Here is a 20,410-nt window from a genome sequence, read left to right on the forward strand (position 1 = left end):
ACCATTTAAATAGTTCTTGATATGAAAGTAGCTAAGAATGTCTGAAAAGTATGGAAGATAAGTAATGCCTATTATACTGCTTAGTATGTCCCCACACTAAATGTTTATTATCTACATACTGGTTTGTCTTACTTTGCTGTAAAACCTATGAAAAATGAAGTCTTATTTTCTCCTGGTCATTTTCAGTTAGCTTACACATAAACTATAGCTAATTTTGTTATGTGGGTTACATGAGTTGACCTCAAAGTCAGAATGGGAAGTAGAAGAAATCGTTAATTTTTAATGAAAGGTTATGAGGGGGGCAGAGACAGGTTTTGGGGTAAACTTGAGAAGCCCGGTGTGGATCTTATCCTCTTGTCAGGAAGTGGTACTTTTGGGTCACAGGGCATATATGTCATTATCTCTCCTTCAGGTTGTCAGGGAAAAACTGATCTTTTTCTGTTATGTGTTAGTATTTCCAAAACTGTTGGGGACTAAGCAAAGACTTCATGAGATAAAAATCTTCACTGCAGGCCACCAGTATTTTAATAGTAATGACTTTTCAAGTGTCATGAAACAAAAATTCAGTTCTCTTGCCTATAGATTTAAGGAGCAATTGTATTTTGCTAACATTATTTAATCTATATTGCTTATATTAAAGCTTTATTAAAGGTTTTGATTCCTCATAAAGATCAGCAAAAAATATGTGCTAATTTTGAGAACAGCCAAGATTTTCTAAATATTCCCAGTATGGAATGCTACTAGCAATCAAAGGTCCTTGTGGAAATGCCCATATAAATCTCTGGATTAAAAAAAAAAAAAGTAGGACTGCTAAATTGTCAAAGGAGACAATTTTCATAAATGGTACAAACTCTCACCAACACATTTCTATTTTCTAGACTCTTTAACATGTGAAATCTAGTTCTGGATTAACCAGGGTGATGAGTTAGGTTTAATCGCCTAAGGAATTAAAATAGATATTCTTAGGAATAATGGGTAAAATATATCTAGTATCTTAAGTATCCTACAGATTAATATAAAGCAGACCAAACTGACTTTCTACACAATTACTACTCTTGCAGCTGCACTTCAAATTATGTTTCTTTGAAATTTATTTACCTTAAATTTATCTACCTCTAAAAATAGTTCTTAAAGATAAAAATGATGGAATTGTAGAAAAATTGTTGTAATAGTTTTCAAATAGATCTCTATTTCATTATAAAGAGCTGAAGCTCTCAGGTGGCACCTCATGAATATCACAATAAAAAATTGTAAGTTGGGTGATAATCAAAATAACTAAATTAAAGCAGCATCTTACATATGCACTCAGAATCTCCTCCACAAACAACAAACTTTTACCAACTTGAATTAAAAACTCAAGGCAAGCAGCTTAGTTTACCAACAAGGACCAGTGTGATGTATTTTCCCTCAGACTTCATGCTGTCAATCTCAAACAGGTAAAAGGCACACAACTAATGTAATCTTTAATTGTATCATAAGGCTTTCCTCTCCTGAGTTGACTTTCACTTTCCTTTTGAAAGGATCTGTTGTATAGATCTTTTTGTCACCTGACCACATATTTCTAAGATCAGACTACAATGAAAATAATTAGAATATTCATAATGCATATTATAACTGGTGACAAGAAGGAAGAAGCCTATAGTTAAATATCCCAGAAATTTATTTAATGGTTGCTTGATACATTTTATATATAGAACGGTTGGGACCATTTGCTTTGAGTACCCCTGGAAATTTCATCGAGGCACTAAACAACAAAGGAGTGTCAATCTGGACACATCAGAAATGGAATCACAAACCCAATTTTATGACTATTCTTAGCTTTCTCTAGTTAAATTAGGCCTCTCCATTAAAAATGCTCGATATGCTGAAGCTATTATGTAAAAACAGCTGGCATTTAGGAGGCCATTTATGTTTTGGTTTGAGACATTTAAATACTTGGAAATAAAACATATTTAGTTTTGAAGTTTTCAATACTGGAAAACTTTTAAGTCTAGAGTTGACAGCCAGGAAGGGCTGTTTGTGTTCCTTAAACTGGTCTGTTTCCCACAAAGTTAGTCTTCAGCTTTGGCTTCCATTTCTTCAGCATCATCATCTCCATCCACCTCTGCATTTTCTCTCTCAAGCCTCTCCAGCTGCCTTGCAAGTTCAGTTTCATCTGTATCTGTGACCACCTTGGGCTGCAGAAGTGGAAATTTAATTTCAAAGTAAGTAAAAGGTTTACAAATACAATTTCAATACTATTACTGCCTTACAGCACTTTTCTAGCAATTTTTCCATTCCTGTTCACTTCTGTTTTGACATCATTACACTAAATATTATTTACAAGAAATGAATTTCTGAGAACTAAAAAGGTAAAGGCCCTCCCGTTAATCGTCGATTTGCTCGAGCGGGCCCAGTAACGTCTCCATTGGAGACTTTGTTGTTACTGTGTCTGGCATATCGAATACTCTCGGTAGCTTGCCGGGCTCTCCGAGAGGGGCGGAGGAATCGAACTCGGGTCGGCCATGTTGGCCACTTGTAAGGCGAACGCCCTACCCGCTGTGCTATCACTCCAGCCTAGAGAACTAAAAATACAGGAAAAAGGATTGTGTGCTATGGACTACTTTGTTAAAGCTAAAACTAAAAATATCTGAAAATAATTTCAGTGACAATGGTTTTCAAATACACATTCTTTCACAGAAGGTATTATGGATATATGTGTGTGTGTGTGTGTGTGTGTGTGTGTGTGTGTGTGTGTATAATGATTTGTCTCTATTATGATTGAAAAAACACCCCACAGAAGACAACTCTTTTCTAGAACTTGAAATCAAATTTTAGGTATTTCACATTGAATTCAACAAACAATGAATAACTCATTTTCACTGTCTGTTCTTTTTTCTGGGGGTGGAGAGCAGGGAACCTAACACCAATAATTACCAGTCCCAAGTAACTATCTCTTAACAGTTCTTTATTATCTGGCAGTTCATAATCCCGAGCACTGCTGTATATGGCCCCAAACCCAAACCAACCAAATACAAAGGGCTTTATAGGTACACTGAGCCAATAGTTGTTTTATGTTTAGCAGTTATAATGTGTGTCTTTATTCCCTAGATTTTTTAAAATTCCTTTTATTCCCTAAATGTGTGTCTCATCTTAAAAAGCAATGGTTCTGTATTTTACATGTAATCACTTAGACTGGTGTTTTTCCAAAGTGGGCAATACTCCTCCTACTGGAGAGCAATGAACAATTCATGGTACAACTGAGAAGGGCCTTTTGTTTGTTCAAAGAAAGTAGATTTACAGGGAAACACTGAGTAATTTATTTTTCTGTGAAGGGGGCAATATACCATAAGAGTTTGGGAATAGCTGCTTAAGAGGACTTAAATTTTTGCCCCCTTTGGGTGGGGAGGGAGGGGGCTCCCTAGTGCCAGGTTATAGAACCCTGGCCCACTGCATGTTAGACAGTTGTTCTAGCCCTTGGCCCTAGATAATATGAATTGCCTAAAAAATTTAGAACAAGACAAAATTTATATTAATCTCACCTCCATTTGAACGTTGAAAACACCCCTCTTCTCCTCAATCTTTTCTTTGATAACAGCCATAGCTTGATTGAGAACAGAAAGGCCTTCTGTTCTCTCCAGAGTTGTTGTAGTCATCACATACCGAGGAGGAGCTATTAGGTTAATCTAGGGAATAAATACAAAATTTCTCTTATGAAAAGTACCTACTGAAAAATAGATACTTTGAGAATCGTCTTGTATCAGTGTAGCAAGCCATTCCAAAATTTAACTCCCAATTATCAAGTCTGCAATTTGGGGTGAATTATCTTTGGCAGTACCAGGGACCAAACTTAGGGTCTCACATTTACAAAGCACATGCCTTGTCACATTCCCAGTCCTTGGGGTAGCTTATTGATGTAATCCAGTATTCAAATGCACTACAATATTGAATATGAAGAGTTATGACTCTAGTTGTCATCTCTGTTGACTAAATACCAGGCATCATCAGAATCACTGTAGCACTGATCTCTTGTTGCTCATCGATTTGCTTGAGCAGGCACCAGTAATATCTCACAACAAATTGTGAGACTTGATGTTACTGTTTTTGGCATATCAAATACACCACAGGGAGCTTGCCAGGCTCTGCTGTGCAGGTGAAATACTCTCGATAGTTTGCTGGGCTCTCCGAGAGGGATGGAGGAATCAAACCTGGGTCGGCTGTGTGCAAGGCAAACGTCCTACCTGCTGTGTTATTGCTCCAGCCCATCATCAGAATAGTGGATGAAAATTAAAAAAACAATTTGGCTCTAAACTGATAGAACAAATTCTTTCAGGAGTATGAAAAACAACCATTCAGTAAATTTTTATCACTAATAAAAGGCAGAGAAGACCTCCCAATGTGTGTGAATGAGAAGTCACGCTGTTGATATTTCCAAGCTTTTGAGCACTTTTTATAGTAATGTTTTACTGGAAGGAGGTTTAGAATTACTTAGCACTCTGGCACTAAATAGCACTGTCCTCTCGTTTGTTCATCGATTTGCTCGAGTGGGCCCAGTAACATCTCCACTGTGAGCCTTGTTACTGTGTTTGGCATATTGAATATGCCACGGGGAGCTTGCCAAGCTTTGCCATGAGGGGTGGAGGAATTGAATCTGGGTTGGCCGGGTTGGTCGCGTGCAAGGCAAACGCCCTACCTGCTGTGCTATCGCTCCAGCCCCTGGGACTAAATACCAATAGAAATCCCTATACACTGTGATGGTAGCAGAAGCTATAACAAGAACCCTCAGTACAATTATAAATACCCCTAGAAATATCAACAAGGTTAACTTCATGCGTTGCTATAAAACAGAGCCATAAAAGAAACTTGATTTGGTTGCGGTGGATATTTCAGTAGGGAGAAAACTGACTACTCACCTTGATAGGCATGGTTTCTGTAGAACAATTCAAACCTGCCCTCAGGGCTTCTTTTACGGCATCAATGCCTTCATAACCATAACAAGCCACTTCAATATCTAAAAATAAAATTGAAAACCGTAAAAATTATAAAAACTGAAAACCAAGTATCTTTTTACAGAAGTTTAAATGCAAACTAAAAACTATCTTGCTTCAACAAAAACAAAAACGGATATGAGAGCTCTATTAGTATTCAAGTATTAAAGTATCACTGTTCCTTTACTTAGAAATCAATTCCAATCAATTCCAGCTACTTTCATAGTTAAATACCATATCATGTGATAAAATTATAATGCACATCAAACCCTGCATTAAAATTATGATTTCAACCTTTCTATATACCTGTTTCTAATGAAAGGGTATCAAGACTGAATAAATGGAACAATAACAGCATATTATTTAGTACAGTTTAAGAAGTGTATACCCTCTAATCCTAAACCTCTGACCCAGCAGTTCTCATAAGGAATCTATCTTACAGAATTTTGTATAAATAAGTGCTGCGTGCAAACAAGAATATTAAATTTTGTTGTCCCCTAAAATACTCAAGAAACTGGTACAATCAAGGCCAGGGATGTAACTCATTGGTAAAGCATATGCCTTGGATTGTGAAACCATGGGTTCAAACTCTGGCACCAAAACAAAACAAACTGGCACAATCCTAAATATTCTTCAAGAGAGAACCAGTTTATCAATTTATGGAACAGAACGTAACCAAAAAAAAAAAAGTCAATCCATTTTACACGAAAGGGTAGCAATGAAACACCAAGGGGAAAAAGCTAACAAGAAAATTTTCAAAATATGATTTTATCTTTGCAAAAACAAAAATAAGTATCTAAATATAAATAACACGGTCCCTATATAACATATGTGTACAGGAAAAATATCAGAAAAGAATGTATTCTAAACTATTAGTGAAGTTAATCCAGAGGCATGGGAGAATATTAAAAATATTTTAAAGAAGAAAAAAAAGAATATTTTAAAGAATGTGCTAAAATAAATTTCCCCATTTCAGAAATGGGGTAAGATCACCTAAATTCATGACAATCATTAAACTGTGTCAATAGAGATTTTATGATTCGGTATTAGAAAAATGTTTGAAAAAATAAAGATAATTTCAGATTTTAATATAGCATTATTCTTTAATAAGGCTTATTTGAAAGCTTTTTTTGGGATAGAAAACTATTGCAAATAAAAAAAATCATTTACCTGCTCGAATTTTGACAGCCTGTGGGGTCAAACGCCTATTAATATTGTTAATGAGTACTTCCCGTTCATCTTCATTCAAATCTAAACTATCCAAAATAGATGGGTCTCTGATAAAAAAAAAGGGCACGTATTATTTTACTGACAATTTTAATCCAAAATACAATACCACAGAGAATGTTTCAGAGTACAGAATTAGAGTTAAGACTGTGTACTTAAATGTAATTAGGTTCTTTCAGGCCTGTTTCCAAGTGTGTAAAATAAAGATCGAAACTGTATTTCCCAGGATTGTGGTATTGAGAGAATGTCACTAAAGCACCTAAGGAATAATAAATAGATAACAGCGCCTGATTGGAGATCTGGTAAAGCAGTTTTAAATGTCTCAGTATTGTTGATAACCACCATAATCATTTCTATACAATAGTCTGCTTCAAGGGCTTACTCTCTAGTTCATAAGAGTAAGTAGTTCTCTAGTTCATAGCTTAAAGGGCTGGAACACTTGCTTTACATGCAGGAACTCTGCGTTAGATCCCTGGCACTACAACACATTGGCTTGCCCCAAACCACCCCCTCTTCCTGGCTCTAATTCAATAATTCCCTTATGTGTTACAGAGATATACTAATGGGATACACATCATGGCATTGCTTGGCCATTGTATGGCAAAAGAAAAGGGTGGAGGGGAATCTAAACCTAAACTTCTCTTAATTGTAAAACCAATAAAGTATGTTCGTACAATAAAATATTTAGAAATTAACATTAAGTGGATATACATCTATTAGTTCAGAGACTAAAAAGAGAAAAAGGAATGGAAGAATTAGATCCCTGAGCAATAGCTGGACACAGGTGCTAAGATTAGTTTGAAGAAGTACGCATATTCTGTGTGACATAAATACACGAAGTAATAAGATGAATCCTTTGCGGAACCTGGCTTGCTCGCATGGTTGTCCTTCATCTAGTGTTCTGCCAATCCTATTTAGGATGCCTCGAGTGAACAACTTGTAGATGACAGACAATAGGCAGATCGGGCGATAGTTGCCAATGTCATGGATGTCTCCCTTCTTGAACAGTAGTACGGTCCTGCTGGTTTTCCACTGGGATGGAACCTTGCATTCAGACAGGTAGCGTGTGAAGAGCCGAGCCAGTGTATTGATGAGTACCGACGGCAGGTTCTTCAGTGTTCAGGTCTGACCTTGTCTGGGCCAGGTGCTGTTCGTTTCTTTACTGATGAAATGGCGTGTCGGATTTTGGATTTCCGCAAAGGATTCAGCACCATCGACCATATCCACACGATAACCAAGCTCACTGAGGTTTCTCGGGAGTTCAAGATGCCGCTCTAATGTTCATTGATTTAGAAAGAAGGCCTTTGATTCTGTTGAGACGGAAGCGGTCATTGAAGCCTAGCCAATCAGGGCATTCAAGCTCAATACATCAAGATCTCCGTGAGCTGTATTGTGGATTCACTACCAGGATCTCACCATTCTACAAAGAAGTAATCATCGATGTCAAGAGAGGGGTTCGGCAGGGTGATACCATTTCACCGAAACTCTTCAGTGCCACCCCTGAGAACATCATGCGACGACTGGAATGGGAAGGAATGGGAGTAAAGATAGATAGTCGGCAACTATACCACCTCCGCTTTGCTGATGACATTGTTTTAATAACACCAAACATCAGCCAAACGGCACAAATGCTCGCCGACTTTGACCGTGTGGAAAGGTTGGACTACAGCTGAATCTTACGAAGACAATGTTTATGAGAAACAGCCTCGTTCCTGATGCCCCATTCGCTCTCAACGGAACGACCATCTCCGAATGCAACAGCTATGTGTACCCAGGTCGGGAAGTCAACATGACAAATGACCTGGCACCCGAGCTGCGCAGGAGGAAGAGAGCAGCTTGGAACGCCTTCAAGAGCGTCGAAGAAATAGCTAAGAGCACGAAGAACCTCCGGCTCCGGGCACATCTCTTTGATTCCACTGTTCTTCCTGCATTAACATATGCCTCAGAGACCTGGGCCCTACGCAAACAGGATGAGAACGCTATTCAGGTCTCCCAAAGAGGAACTGAAAGAGCTATGCTTGGAATATCACGTTTCACTCAAATGAGAGAAAGAATCCGGAGTTCCGACATCCGTCGATGATCAAGAATCAGGGATGCTGTCTCGTTTGCCAAGGTGTCAAAAATCAGATGGGCTGGTCATGTAATGAGATTTAAAGACGACCGCTGGACTAGAGCTGTTACCGACTGGATTCCACGGGATGTCAAAAGACTGCGTGGCCGCCCACCTACCAGATGGTCAGACTTCTTCGTCAAGATCATGAACAATCGGTTTGAGGCTCTTCATGTTCCTAGAGCGAACAGACACCATTGGGCTACACTAGCATGCGACAGGGACAAATGGAGATGTTACTGGCGCCCGCTCGAGCAAATCGACGATTAACGGGAAGTTAAATGATCAAGTGAATAAGATGAAATGGAGAAAAATTTGCTGACAGTGGAATGAGATCTTATGCAATAGCTTCTCTTTACAAATGGTTGGGTGAAAGAAAGAAAATGGAGTGGGTCTCTGAGGAAGTATAGTGAAGTTCTAGAAACAACCACTGTAAAAATGGGAGGAAGAACTGATCATAGAGAGCAGCAGAGCGGGACCAGATGATGTTGCAGACCATGACTATGCATGGCAGGTATGTCTTATAAACACCCAGCAGTCTTCAAGTGCAGAAAAGGAACCCTGATCCAAAGATGTGTGTTAACAGAAGGAAAAACAGGGCAAAAGATCATATAGGAAAGAAAGTTATAGAAATGATTGATCATTGTCTATGCAGAATCAAAGAAAGGTAAGAAAGAGTAAGTGAAGGAAGGGAGAGGAAAAATGGTTTAGAATGAGAGCCTGAAAAGAAGACAAGTAACTACACAGATTTAGAAAGCAGAAGGCTGTGCCAAAAGAACAGATGTGAATTAAAGGTTCTGAAGGTAATACCAAGACTCATGGTAAAGGAAACAAGAGGTTCCAGTTTTAGATGAGACATCTACACTGATCCTGAAGTTACCTAGGGCAATAACTAGAAGACAAATGTTAAGTAGTAGTATGAGATGACCTACATGGCTTGTGAAACTGTACACAAAATTATACAGGCCACGCTACATTACATTACACACACACACACACACATGCCTGTTTTTCTGGTTCTGACAGTGCACAGGGGCTATTCTGGTACAATGCTTAGGGACCAGGTAGTGCAAATCATCAACTCTGGGGCTTCAGCATACAAAGTATATTAACAGGTTGTTGAACAGGTTATTTCCTGACCCCTTGCAGGCCTTTCACACAGAAATATTTAAGTTTATAATCCATACGGGTCAGGGATGTGGTTCAATAGTAAATGTGTGTCCTGAGTGCAGAAGACCCAATCTTAAACTGACACTGCAAATAAATTTGTCAAGGGCTTAGTATATGGATGTTGTGCTATTAAAGTCAAGTTCCCAATTTGTGTGTTAAACCCAACATCTGTGATTATCAAGGAAGAAAGAAAGCTTCTTACGAGACTGCGTGCTTAAATGCATCATAGGCACCATATCCAGGTCTCTTGTACTTGTCATCAAAGACCCAGGCAGTTCTCTGGAACAGGCTTTCCAGCTGCTCATCCTTGGTGTATTCTAACACCTCAGCAACATGACGAAGAATGCTATACACCTATAAACACAAAGAAAAGCTCAATAATTCAAAGGCAAGAGTTCTCTTTTAAAAATTAAGTATGTTCATATAGTAGAAGACAGCATATACAAAAGCCTATCTTTTAAACTGACTCCAATTCCACACAACAAAACATCCCTACACCGAGGAACAACTGCTTTCCTAGGCTAATTAAGTCAAATGGACAAAACAAGCAGACGGTACAGAATTTTGTATTTGGTGTTGGGATGATAGTACAGCGGGTAGGGCCTTGTACGCGGCTCACCCGGGTTCAATCCCCGGAATCTCATATGGTCCCTCGAGCACTGCCAGGAGTAATTTCTGAATGAAGAGCAGAAGTAGTCACTGAGCACTGCTGGGCATAACCCAAAAAGCAAAAAAAAAAAAAAAAAAATTTAGTGTTTTAAGACCCAGGTCACATACTGACTTCAAAAAATTAACCTTTGCTTCCTCATCTAGAAATGGGATATGAGTATCTCACCTTACTGCAGAGCTCTTACAAACATATATGCATGTTTTAAATTATACACAAACCTTATTACAAAAATGTAAGTTACTATCACTCTATTGGAGAATAAAGTAAACTTAAGACTTTTTTTTTTTTTTTACAGTGGGTAAGGTAAGTGCCTTGCACATCTGGGTTTGATCTATGGCATCCCAGATAGGCTACTTATGGTTATGTTCAGGGATCATCCCTGGTGGGGCTCGGGGACCATATAAGGTGCTGGGATTCAAACCAGGGTTGTGGTCGACAGAGCCACATTCAAGACAAATGCATTAACCTTTGTATTATCTTTCTGGTCTGAGCAGCACTTTTCAGAGTTGTATTCTCAACGTTAGTGGGACTTCAGATCCTGCATTCTAATAAGCAGTCAGTTGTTATCAATGTTGTTGATCCAGAGACTACAGTCTGAAGGTCCTAGTGTTAATTGGAAAGAGGTTTTTAGGAGTCTGGCGAGACAGTTCAGTGTGTAAGGTACTTGTCTTGCACACAGTGGACATAGTTCTATCCCTGGCACCCCAGATAATTCTGAGCACCATCAGGAGTGATTCCCTAGGGAAGAGCCAGGAGTAAGCATGATCAATGACAGGTATGCCCCCGTCCCCAAGATTTTAGTTAGGACACTTTCAAATAAAACAGACACATCAGTAGAGATGAGTAATATCTAATGCTCTCATAAATTTATTCTTTTAATAGAGTCATATAAGATTTAAAAAATCTTTTCATTTAAACATTGGTTTTCTTGGCATTTTATATCGAGGACAGAAACACAAAAGCTTTTTAACTGTATCTCATGGTGATTCATTACAAAATAAATAAAAAAAAAAAACATAAAATGAGACAGAGAGTAAAGTATGGAGGTTAAGGAATATGCACTAGCATGCCACCGACCCAAGTTTAATCCTCGGAGCAACATGGTCCTCTCTCTAATCATTGCTGGTTGTAGCGCTGGAGACCCTCAAGCAACACCAGGGTGATCTAAGTAATTCCCAGGAATAGCAGGACCCAAGCAGCATGACATCCTGGGTCCTCAACCAAACTGCAGGCCTAGCTGGCTGACAATGGCCAGAAGGCTGGCACCAGGGCCTCCAGAGTGCAGCTTGGGAGACCTGCCCCCACCCCTGAAAAAAGGGAGAACTACAAAGAGGGTGCAAGGGATGTGATTCATGTGGCCAGGCACATGGCTTTCATGTAAAAAGGTGGCTTGGGTTTATCCCAGGCACAGAGTGCTCTATTCCCACTCCATGAAGAACAACACGGCATGCCAAGAAACGAAAATGACCCACTGTTACTTTAACATTAACTAGTTTAGACACTAATAGTCAATACTGACTTGACTATATACTGACAATATAAACTCATAAGCAATGCTTTAGCACCATGAGAGGTAACCTCTCTAAGGGCTTGGTGGGAGAGTACTTGTACTGCCTTGCAGTTTATTTTTGGCACCACCCTTTGAGCCAATAACAATCTAACTGGGAATCCTAGCACCAGAACAAAAATGAGTGTGGTGTGTAATCCCTATTTAATGAGCACTATAATCAAGTGTGGCATGGACCTCTTTCCCTTCCCCACTCCATGGCAGCAACAGTAAGAGAGGGAGGAAAACAAAGCACTACTCAATTCTTTTTTATTTTTGGACAACATCTAGTGGTGTTCAGGGCTAACTCAAGGCGCGGCTAGCAGGACCAAATGGGGTGCTGGGGAGATGCGGCTAACAGGACCAAATGGGGTGCTGGTGTGTCTTACACACCAGCTGTGTGTAAGACAAGACTCCTGCCTATTGTACTATCTCTCTGGCCACCATGTCATATTCTTTAATTTTTTTTTTGTAATATAATTAGAAATGGTCAATACAGAGTTACAAAAATATTTCATTTCCCCCCCTATTTATTAAATATATTCAATACTGGACTAATCTGACAAAAAAAATATATACTTACAGTTTTGGATTTGGTGAATTTATCTTCACATTTTATTGCTTCCTCCGGAGAAACTCTTCTTTTTGACAAGTCAATGTATCCTGCATGACAAAATTTTGAAAAAAATTTGTCGAGGTGCCAGCAAACCACTGAACAAATTTTTATAAAAAGACTGCCTGGCTGACACAGGTACAGTACTTCCTACGAAAGTCGTATCTACAAAATACTATGTAAGTAGTACAGGATAAAACTGTTCTCAGAGATACATTTTTATCACCATATTATGGTATATTCTTTTCAGTTCTAGGCCCTCTGAGCACTGCTTGGGAGCCCTAAAATGCCCTCTACATAAAACTGCAAATTCTGTTTCCTTATATAGGTTTTTACACTCTTAGGATCCTTGCAGGCCACCCTGTCCAGGGTCCTCCAAATGTCAGTATTTTCATTTCCTGTGACTGTCCAAAACTCTCACCTCTGGCTTTCAAGCTATTAAGACTGTAGATTTCTACTAGGATTTAAGCTGTTCTATCTGAAGTTTTCTACAGACGTAAGACAAAACATTGTAAAAATAACCAGAGCAATACTTTTCTTTCAATTGTTCTCATCTTCTCCTTCTGCCTTTGGTATGGTAGAAGCATTTGTTCTGGGTTTATGTTGAAAGACTCATCTACTAGCCCAAATCCTCTACTCTCACAAATGGATCCCCTTTATAAGACCACTTTGCTTTCTTCTGCATCTTACCCTGGAGAGATTTCTGTATTCCAATCTTAGTCCAAATACAGTTACTTACATAAATGTGACATGACCTATTTAACCATGGTTTCTTCTTCTTCTTTTTTCTTTTTGGGTCACACCCAGCGATGCACAGGGGTTACTCCTGGCTCATGAACCCAGGAATTACTCCTGGCGGTACTCGGGGTACCATACGGGATGCTGGGAATTGAACCCTAGTCGGCTGGTTTGCAAGGCAAACGCCCTACCTGCTGTGCTATTGCTCCAGCCCCTTTAACCATGATTTTAACAGTTTTTTTCCCGTTTTGAATCAATTCAGTATAGTGATTCCATGAAAATATTTTTCTACATTTATCTATTATACTTATGAAAGTATAGTCTTTCATTTCTTTCTTGTCATAGCTGAGAATATACTTAATTCCTTCTTTTATACATATTTTGTGTAACAGAAAAAAATATATGCCAAAACATCATGCTTGGTGCCCCTTCCCCCATCCCTGGGCCATACCTGGCAGTGCCCAGGGCTTACTACTGGCTCTATGCTCAGGGATCACTCCTGGTGATGCTCAGGAAACCATATGGGTTGCGGGGACTGAACACATGTTGGCTGCATGCAAGATAAATTCTCTACCCACTGTACTATTGCACTAGCCTGGACCTCATGCTAGGTCTTAATGGGGCAGTGATAGAGACATAAGTTTAAGGTAGAGTCTCTGGAGCTTAATAATTGAGGTAAGACCTTTAAGAAAGTTATGCAAAAAGCATTCAGAATAACCGATATGCCAATTAGTAGCCACTACTGTAGGGATAATATAATCACAAAGTTTATCATCTGTGTCAGAAAAGCTGTCAGCTAAGCATACATAAATTTAATCACCAGTAGCAGCATCAACTAGATGAGTGAGATTGAGAGACATAAATTCAGTAACGGTGACCTATTGGCCTTTCAAGCATGATGTTACTACTAACCTAAAACCAACTGCTTATAAATTAAAGTGAGATAATTAAAAGCCAGTATCTTAATTATGTCAAGTCAGTTAAAGCCAAACTGACTTAATTGCTTTAAGAACATTTAGAAAAAAAGGAAATAAAAGGAAATGCAGAGGTAAAGCACCCAAGGATTAAAAAAAAAAAGAATATTTATTCAGCACTATCGGAAAGCTCCCACTGGATCTGAGGGTCATGTACATTCTGATTTCCAGAAAGACACACAAGGTTTTTGTATGCATCTACAGCATATTTATCTTTCAAAGCTTAAATAAGACAGTTCTAAAATCTTTAGCTCATTATCATGTTCATTCAATAGTCTGATTACTAGTTACTATTATTAAATAAAGAAGGTGGCACTGAACAAATATGAGTAAGTTACTGCTTTGGTTTACATCAATGTCTTCTAAGTTTGGCAACCATGATAGATATAAAGCCACAATTTATTTCACTGCACTTCAGATTTTGTATTTGTGTATGTCCCACACAATGTCCAGAAAATCTAGGGCTACTCTTGGCAATACTTGGGTTAACTGTGCTAGATGGTTCAAAGCTAAGGCATGGGGTGTGGCACTGTTTGAGATCAGTGGTGCTGGGGAATGAAACCCTGTGTAGCCCTGTGTTCTCTGACTGTCCCTCCCACACCCTTCCCAACCCCAAATTAAAGGTCATGACAACCCTGTGTTGATCGTCTACTAGCATCATTTTCCCCATTACCTATACTCACTCTAAGTCTCCTAATTATAAAATATACATTGTTTTATTTAGTCCTAAGACTATTACAGAATCTTATACACGCCAGAACTGGTCTGGAATCAAACTTGAAATCTTGAAATATCTGATAGGCTTATTCTAACTAAACAAGGATATTAATAGGAAAAAAATCTTGCTTAGCTAGATTAAGTGGCATCCTTCCCTGATATACATATGTGTGTATATATGTGTAAAGAGGTTTTTTTTTGGGGAGGGGTGTGCGCGCACCCAGCTATGCTCAGGGAGCACTCCTCACAGTGTTGGGGATCAAACCTGGGTGGGATGCATGCAAAGCAAATGCCCCGTCTACTGTTCTCATTGTCCAGTTCTTATAAAGAGTTTGTAAGTATACAAAGAGGTGGTTTTGGGGGTCAGAGCTGTAGTACAGTGGGTATGGTATCTACAGTATTCCCCCTCAAAGAGAGAAGTTTTGTTTTTTAAACTGGGCAATTATAAAATATTTCAGATAGACTATTGTAAGTCAGATACTTGCGTTTCCGGCATTCTTCTCACTTACCTTTTTCTTTGTCCACTCTAATGACAACCACACACTCATTTCTGCCAATTCGGATCAGTTTGTTTATAGAACGAATACGCCTTCTGGACAACTCACTAAGAAGAATCATGCCTTCGATATTATTATATTCCAGCAAGCTGACATAAGCCCCCATTTCGGCAATGGATCTTACATTCACCATCACTACATCTTCCACTTCAGGAAATTTGTGTTGATAAAATCTACAACTTAGACTCGGCATTCTGCAACTAAAACAAAAGAATCAAGTTCTCAGTTGAGGTCAAAATAAAGAAGTAGCTTTCTATATCATATCTTAGAAACAAGTTAGTCTTAACTTTTAAAACTTAATTAGTGCCAGAAAACAGATGATTTTCACTTTGTTCTACGTTTTTGCAAGGCTTACATAATCCTCTGCCCCTAGTTTCAGAGGAATCATAAAATATAATAACCATCTATAAAGCACGCGGAGACTAAAGATTAAAGGTTTATCTTGAGTAAAACACTGTTTTAATACCACCATTTTAGAAAATAATGATGGGAAGCATCACTATTATTATCTACCTATCAGCAAAAAAAAATTTTTTCTAAGCAAGCTAAAGGCTAAACATGCTAACACACATACAAAGCAGTGACATAGGGGCACTACAACAATCCTGGGGGCAAGGTTTTTTAGTTGTTGGCTTAAGCAAGGTAGATTTACAAATGGTGCTGATTTTTCTCTTCTGAAAAGGGGGTATTAGGCCAAATAAGTTTGAGAGTCTATGATACAAAGAGAAGAATGTCTTGATTAGATAAAATCCTAACCAGTATACCCTACCATTTATTTTATTTTACACTTTTTGGCTTACACCCGGCGATGCACAGGGGTTACTCCTGGCTCATGCACTCAGGAATTACTCCTGGCGGTGCTTGGGGGACCATATGGGATGCTGGGAATCAAACTTGGGTTAGCCATGTGTAAGGCAAACGCCCTACCCACTGTTCTATTGCTCCAGCCCTCCTACCATTTATTAATACAAAAGTATTAATTTGATTAAACTGAATTAAAATGTACCCTCTACAGCTAAATCTGAATTTAATTTGATCACAAGTTTTAGTTTCTATTCACTTATTACTCCCAGTGTTCTGGAGATTAACTTTATATATATAAACTCTAAAATTCAGGTTTCTCTTACTTTTATAGCATTAAATACATTTAAAATCATTCTCTATGACCTACTAGCCTGAAATCATACCACAATATGTATACAATTTATTCATTTTAGGTTTTTTTTTTTTTGGAGGGGGGAGTACATCCAGCAGTGTTCAGGGACTATGTGGTGCTGGGTACTGGAACTGAGCCTCTATCATGCAAACCATGTGCTCAGCCCTTTTGAGTATTCTCTGATCTTTAGTGTATTTATTTTTTGTTTTAGTGCCACACCCACCCCCAAGCTCAGGGATCATTCCTGGTGGGGCTGGGGGGACCCTATGCAGCATTACAGACCAAATCTGTGTTGGTTATATGCAAAGCAAGCTCCTTACCTCCTTTATTGACTCTCTGGTCCTGGTTGTTTAATTTTAAACGGGGCTTTTTCTTTACCTTTTATTTACTTATTTATTTTAAAAGACTACAATTAAATACGTGTATATTTAATTACTACAATTTGAAAGCTAGTTTCAAACTATCAAAATGAAAGTAATGGAAATGTAAAAGAACATATTTAACACACTTAAACAGGAACTAGTCACATTTACTAATCAAATTTCCTCAAACAGTAGACTTAATAATTTGGAATAAGCAAGACTTAATCTGGCTAAGGAACATAGAAAAAAAAAGCAAAAACACCCCATGATGGGAGGTATGTTACTAATTTTAGGAGGTACAAATCTTTCTGTAATACTGAGGATAGATAAAGTATACCATTAAGTTCAGTCATTCACAGCAAAGATAGAAGGTAGACAATTACAAAAAAGAATCCATTTCACAAAGAAACTATTAGTTGATCCACTTTGAGCTTATACCCATATGTTAAGACTATTATTTAAAAATCAATCAGGAATACCAGACATAAGGTACAAAGCAGACCTGGAAATGTTTCTGCTATCACATGTGGCCCCCCACCAAGGCACCACCTAAGGTGATCCCTAAGCATAGCTAGATAAGGTTCAAACCAAGCTTCACCCCCTTTCCCCACAACAGGGAAACAGAAATCATAGAACTAGGCATCTCTCAGCCCTTAATTTCCAAAGCACTAAGATTTTTTTGGTTTGTTTTTTCTTTTGGTTTCTTAAGAAAGTCAGTCAGGCAAACAGCACAGAAAATTCTGGAACCAGCTCTAGAGGGGAATTCTAGTTTTTGCTCTACTTCCTAGATGTCACTGCCGAAGAAATCTATTCCCACTGAACTGTACTATGTCATCTATCCCACAAGGTTCGTGAGGACTATAAAATGAGATTAAATATATAACAAAAAATCTTGTTATTAATTTGGGGGCTACATCCATCACTGATGATGATCAAACTGGGGCTACTGAATGCAAAGTATGGCTTCTAGCCCTATGAGCTCTCTTCTCCCATCCAGTAAAACTTTTATTTTGGACCTGGGGGGTCCGGGGGGGAGAGAGGAGCAACTCCTTAGCTCAGGAGTCCTGGTGGCTAACCAGAGTAGATGGTAAGAATGCAACACAGCTCTGTCATCCTGTGGTGCCAGTGGCCCTGGGGGCCTGGGTTCTACTCCATCCTGGTGGATGTGCCCCTTGACCACCAAGCTACCATCCTGATCCCCAGTAAAAACATCTTGAAAAATGTAATGTGCTATACAAATATGATACATTAAAAGCTAAGGAATTAGGTTTTCATTTTGTGAATTATCTTGAAACAATTATTTTTGTAGCAGCTACAGATACTAAGCATTACTGATACATTACTCTTATGAGAAGAATCAAAAATTACTAAGAAAATTGCAATATGAAGTATTATGAAAGGAGCACAGTGACACACCAACAGGACAGAGGATACAGAAAAAAAAAACTCCAAGAGTTTGGACATAAATATAGTAATCAGACTGTCCCCTTTTTTAGGTGGGGTGTACATCTGGATGTGTTCAGGCTTTATTCCTGGCTCTGTGCTCAGGGATCACTCATGGGGGGTTGAGGGATACAGTCCAGGTCAGCTGTGTTGAAGGCAATTGCCCTAACTGCACTACAGTACTATCTCTCCACCCAATTAAGTAACCTTATCCCAGAATGTCAACATGCCAAATTACTATCTGGTATGAGTTCTGTAAAGAGTATCTAATATCAAAATATTTTAACTACCTTCAAGCTAATTTCCAATTGCATTGTCAGTAATTTCTCCTGCTTAAATGGCCTCTGAGACATCTTACTTAAATTATGGTTTAAGAAAGCAAGCACTGCATTACTAGTAAAGTTGCCATATTCTATTAAGGTCCACATTCTCATTTTCAACTACAACGCACTGTGAGAGAGACAACTTTCCCCAACAATTTGGCTCAAAGAATGCTAGTTTTTAAGTAAAGGAGGACTATACAAACTTTTTAAACTCTGCCACTACAGTTTAAACAGGAGCATCAATTCTACAAACATTACTGGTCGTCTTTGCAATCCCTTTCCAGAATCAATAAGTAACACTTGGCGTGAGATAATCTGAGACTAAGCATGAAGCTCTAAACAAATCCCCAATTTCCACAAGACAGAGTTGCAAGATTCTTCCACACTATAATCGGAAGAAAAAACTGCCACACCTTAATTCCAAGAAACAATGTTTCTTTTTCTTTTCTTTCCATTCTTTGGGGCCACACTCGGTGATGCTCAGGGCTTAGTCCTGACTGCGCCCAGGCATCACTCCTGGCGGTGCTCAGGGGACCATATGGGATACAGGAGAGCGAAACCAGGTCGAACGTGTGCAAGGCCAACGCATTTACTCACTGCTCCTTCTTTAATGAAAGTTAAAGCAGCCGAAATATGTGTGTGTGTGTGGGGGGGGGGGGGGTGGGATGAGAAAAGGGACCCCAGGCGGGAATCCTGCATAACTCGAAGACCACTGCGGGACCCCATAATTCTATCGTCACCAGTGTGGACGGCAAACCGAGTGCATCTGTGTCAAGCAGTAGTACTACGGAATCCCATAAATGGAGCGATAAGCTAACACGAGCTTCAGTTTCAGGACATCAATGACCAATTATTTAATCTAATCTCGCACCCTTTTAAACCTAAACCTAAGCTATTCATAGTCACCTTTTCTTTTTTAAGCCCAGATCTGTTCAACACCGTGGCCCACCCCACAAAGTCCTCCAAACGTCTTCGCCCGGTTTCCACGAGAAGCATTTGCTCGGGCGGGGGGGAAAAAAAAAAGGTTAGAGGGAAGGCAGGATCCCGAAATTCCCCAGCAGGAAGGAGGCCGGCGTCCGGCGGGCGTTCTCCCGGGCCGCCCTACCTCCCTCACGTTAAGCTTATGGAAGTGGCTGTGATTGCACAGCCTTGTCCCTTGTCCCACCCCGCCCCCTCCCTCCATGAGACCCTCCGCCGGCACACTGACACGTCTACACCGCCTTCAGAGCGACACGGAGCCGGCGCGGAGGCCCGCTCCCCAGCGGCGGGCGGCGGCGTCCGGGCACTTCCCGCGCACGGACGGGAGAGAGAGAGGGCGGCGTTCGCTCAGGGCCTACAAACGACCACCCAGGTCACGGCACACAGGCAACGCCAATTCCTGGGGAAACCGAGCTGGGCGACGAGTCACCTGAGGTATATGTGTGGCACCGCTTCGCTCGCTTTAATCGGAAAAAGACCAGACTCGCTCCGCCCGCACCAAACCGCCGAGTCTTCTCAGCGTGCTCTTCGCTCGACCCGACGGCGCATGCGGCACCGCCTCGCAGCACGCAAGCGCCGACAGACTCGAGGCCGCTCTTGGCCACCGACCATAGAGTGCAAGTCCTCCGAGGACTAGGGAGACCTTGAAACAGAAGAGGCACAAAGGTTCGTTTGATCTTTATCTTTTTAGGTTGTTTTTTTTTTTAATCCTAAATAACCCTCAAGGCGCGGGGAAGACGTGGGGCTCGGAATTGCTGTCCCTGAGAAGTGACTCCTGCCTGAAGCTTCAGTCAACCGGGAGGTGGCGCTGTGACTGAAGGCGGCGGAAGAGAAGACGTGGACTCTTCGCTTCTCTCGA

General features: G+C 39.8%; 1 protein-coding gene across 1 annotated transcript; it reads right to left on the bottom strand.

Moving 5' to 3' along the window:
* Positions 1-1,642: 1,642 nt before the first annotated feature.
* On the bottom strand, positions 1,643-20,124 carry EIF2S1 (eukaryotic translation initiation factor 2 subunit alpha). Its single transcript, XM_056134108.1, has 8 exons — positions 19,982-20,124; positions 15,242-15,489; positions 12,274-12,353; positions 9,677-9,828; positions 6,138-6,244; positions 4,893-4,990; positions 3,522-3,665; positions 1,643-2,177 (listed from the first exon to the last, which is right to left on the bottom strand). Exons 2-8 carry the CDS (start codon positions 15,480-15,482, stop codon positions 2,052-2,054), a joined length of 948 nt encoding a protein of 315 aa, XP_055990083.1. The 5' UTR covers positions 15,483-15,489; positions 19,982-20,124; the 3' UTR covers positions 1,643-2,051.
* Positions 20,125-20,410: the final 286 nt, after the last annotated feature.

This window comes from Sorex fumeus, unplaced genomic scaffold (assembly GCF_029834395.1).
Source record: "Sorex fumeus unplaced genomic scaffold, SorFum_2.1 ptg000098l, whole genome shotgun sequence".
In the NCBI taxonomy this organism is placed as follows: domain Eukaryota; kingdom Metazoa; phylum Chordata; class Mammalia; order Eulipotyphla; family Soricidae; genus Sorex; species Sorex fumeus.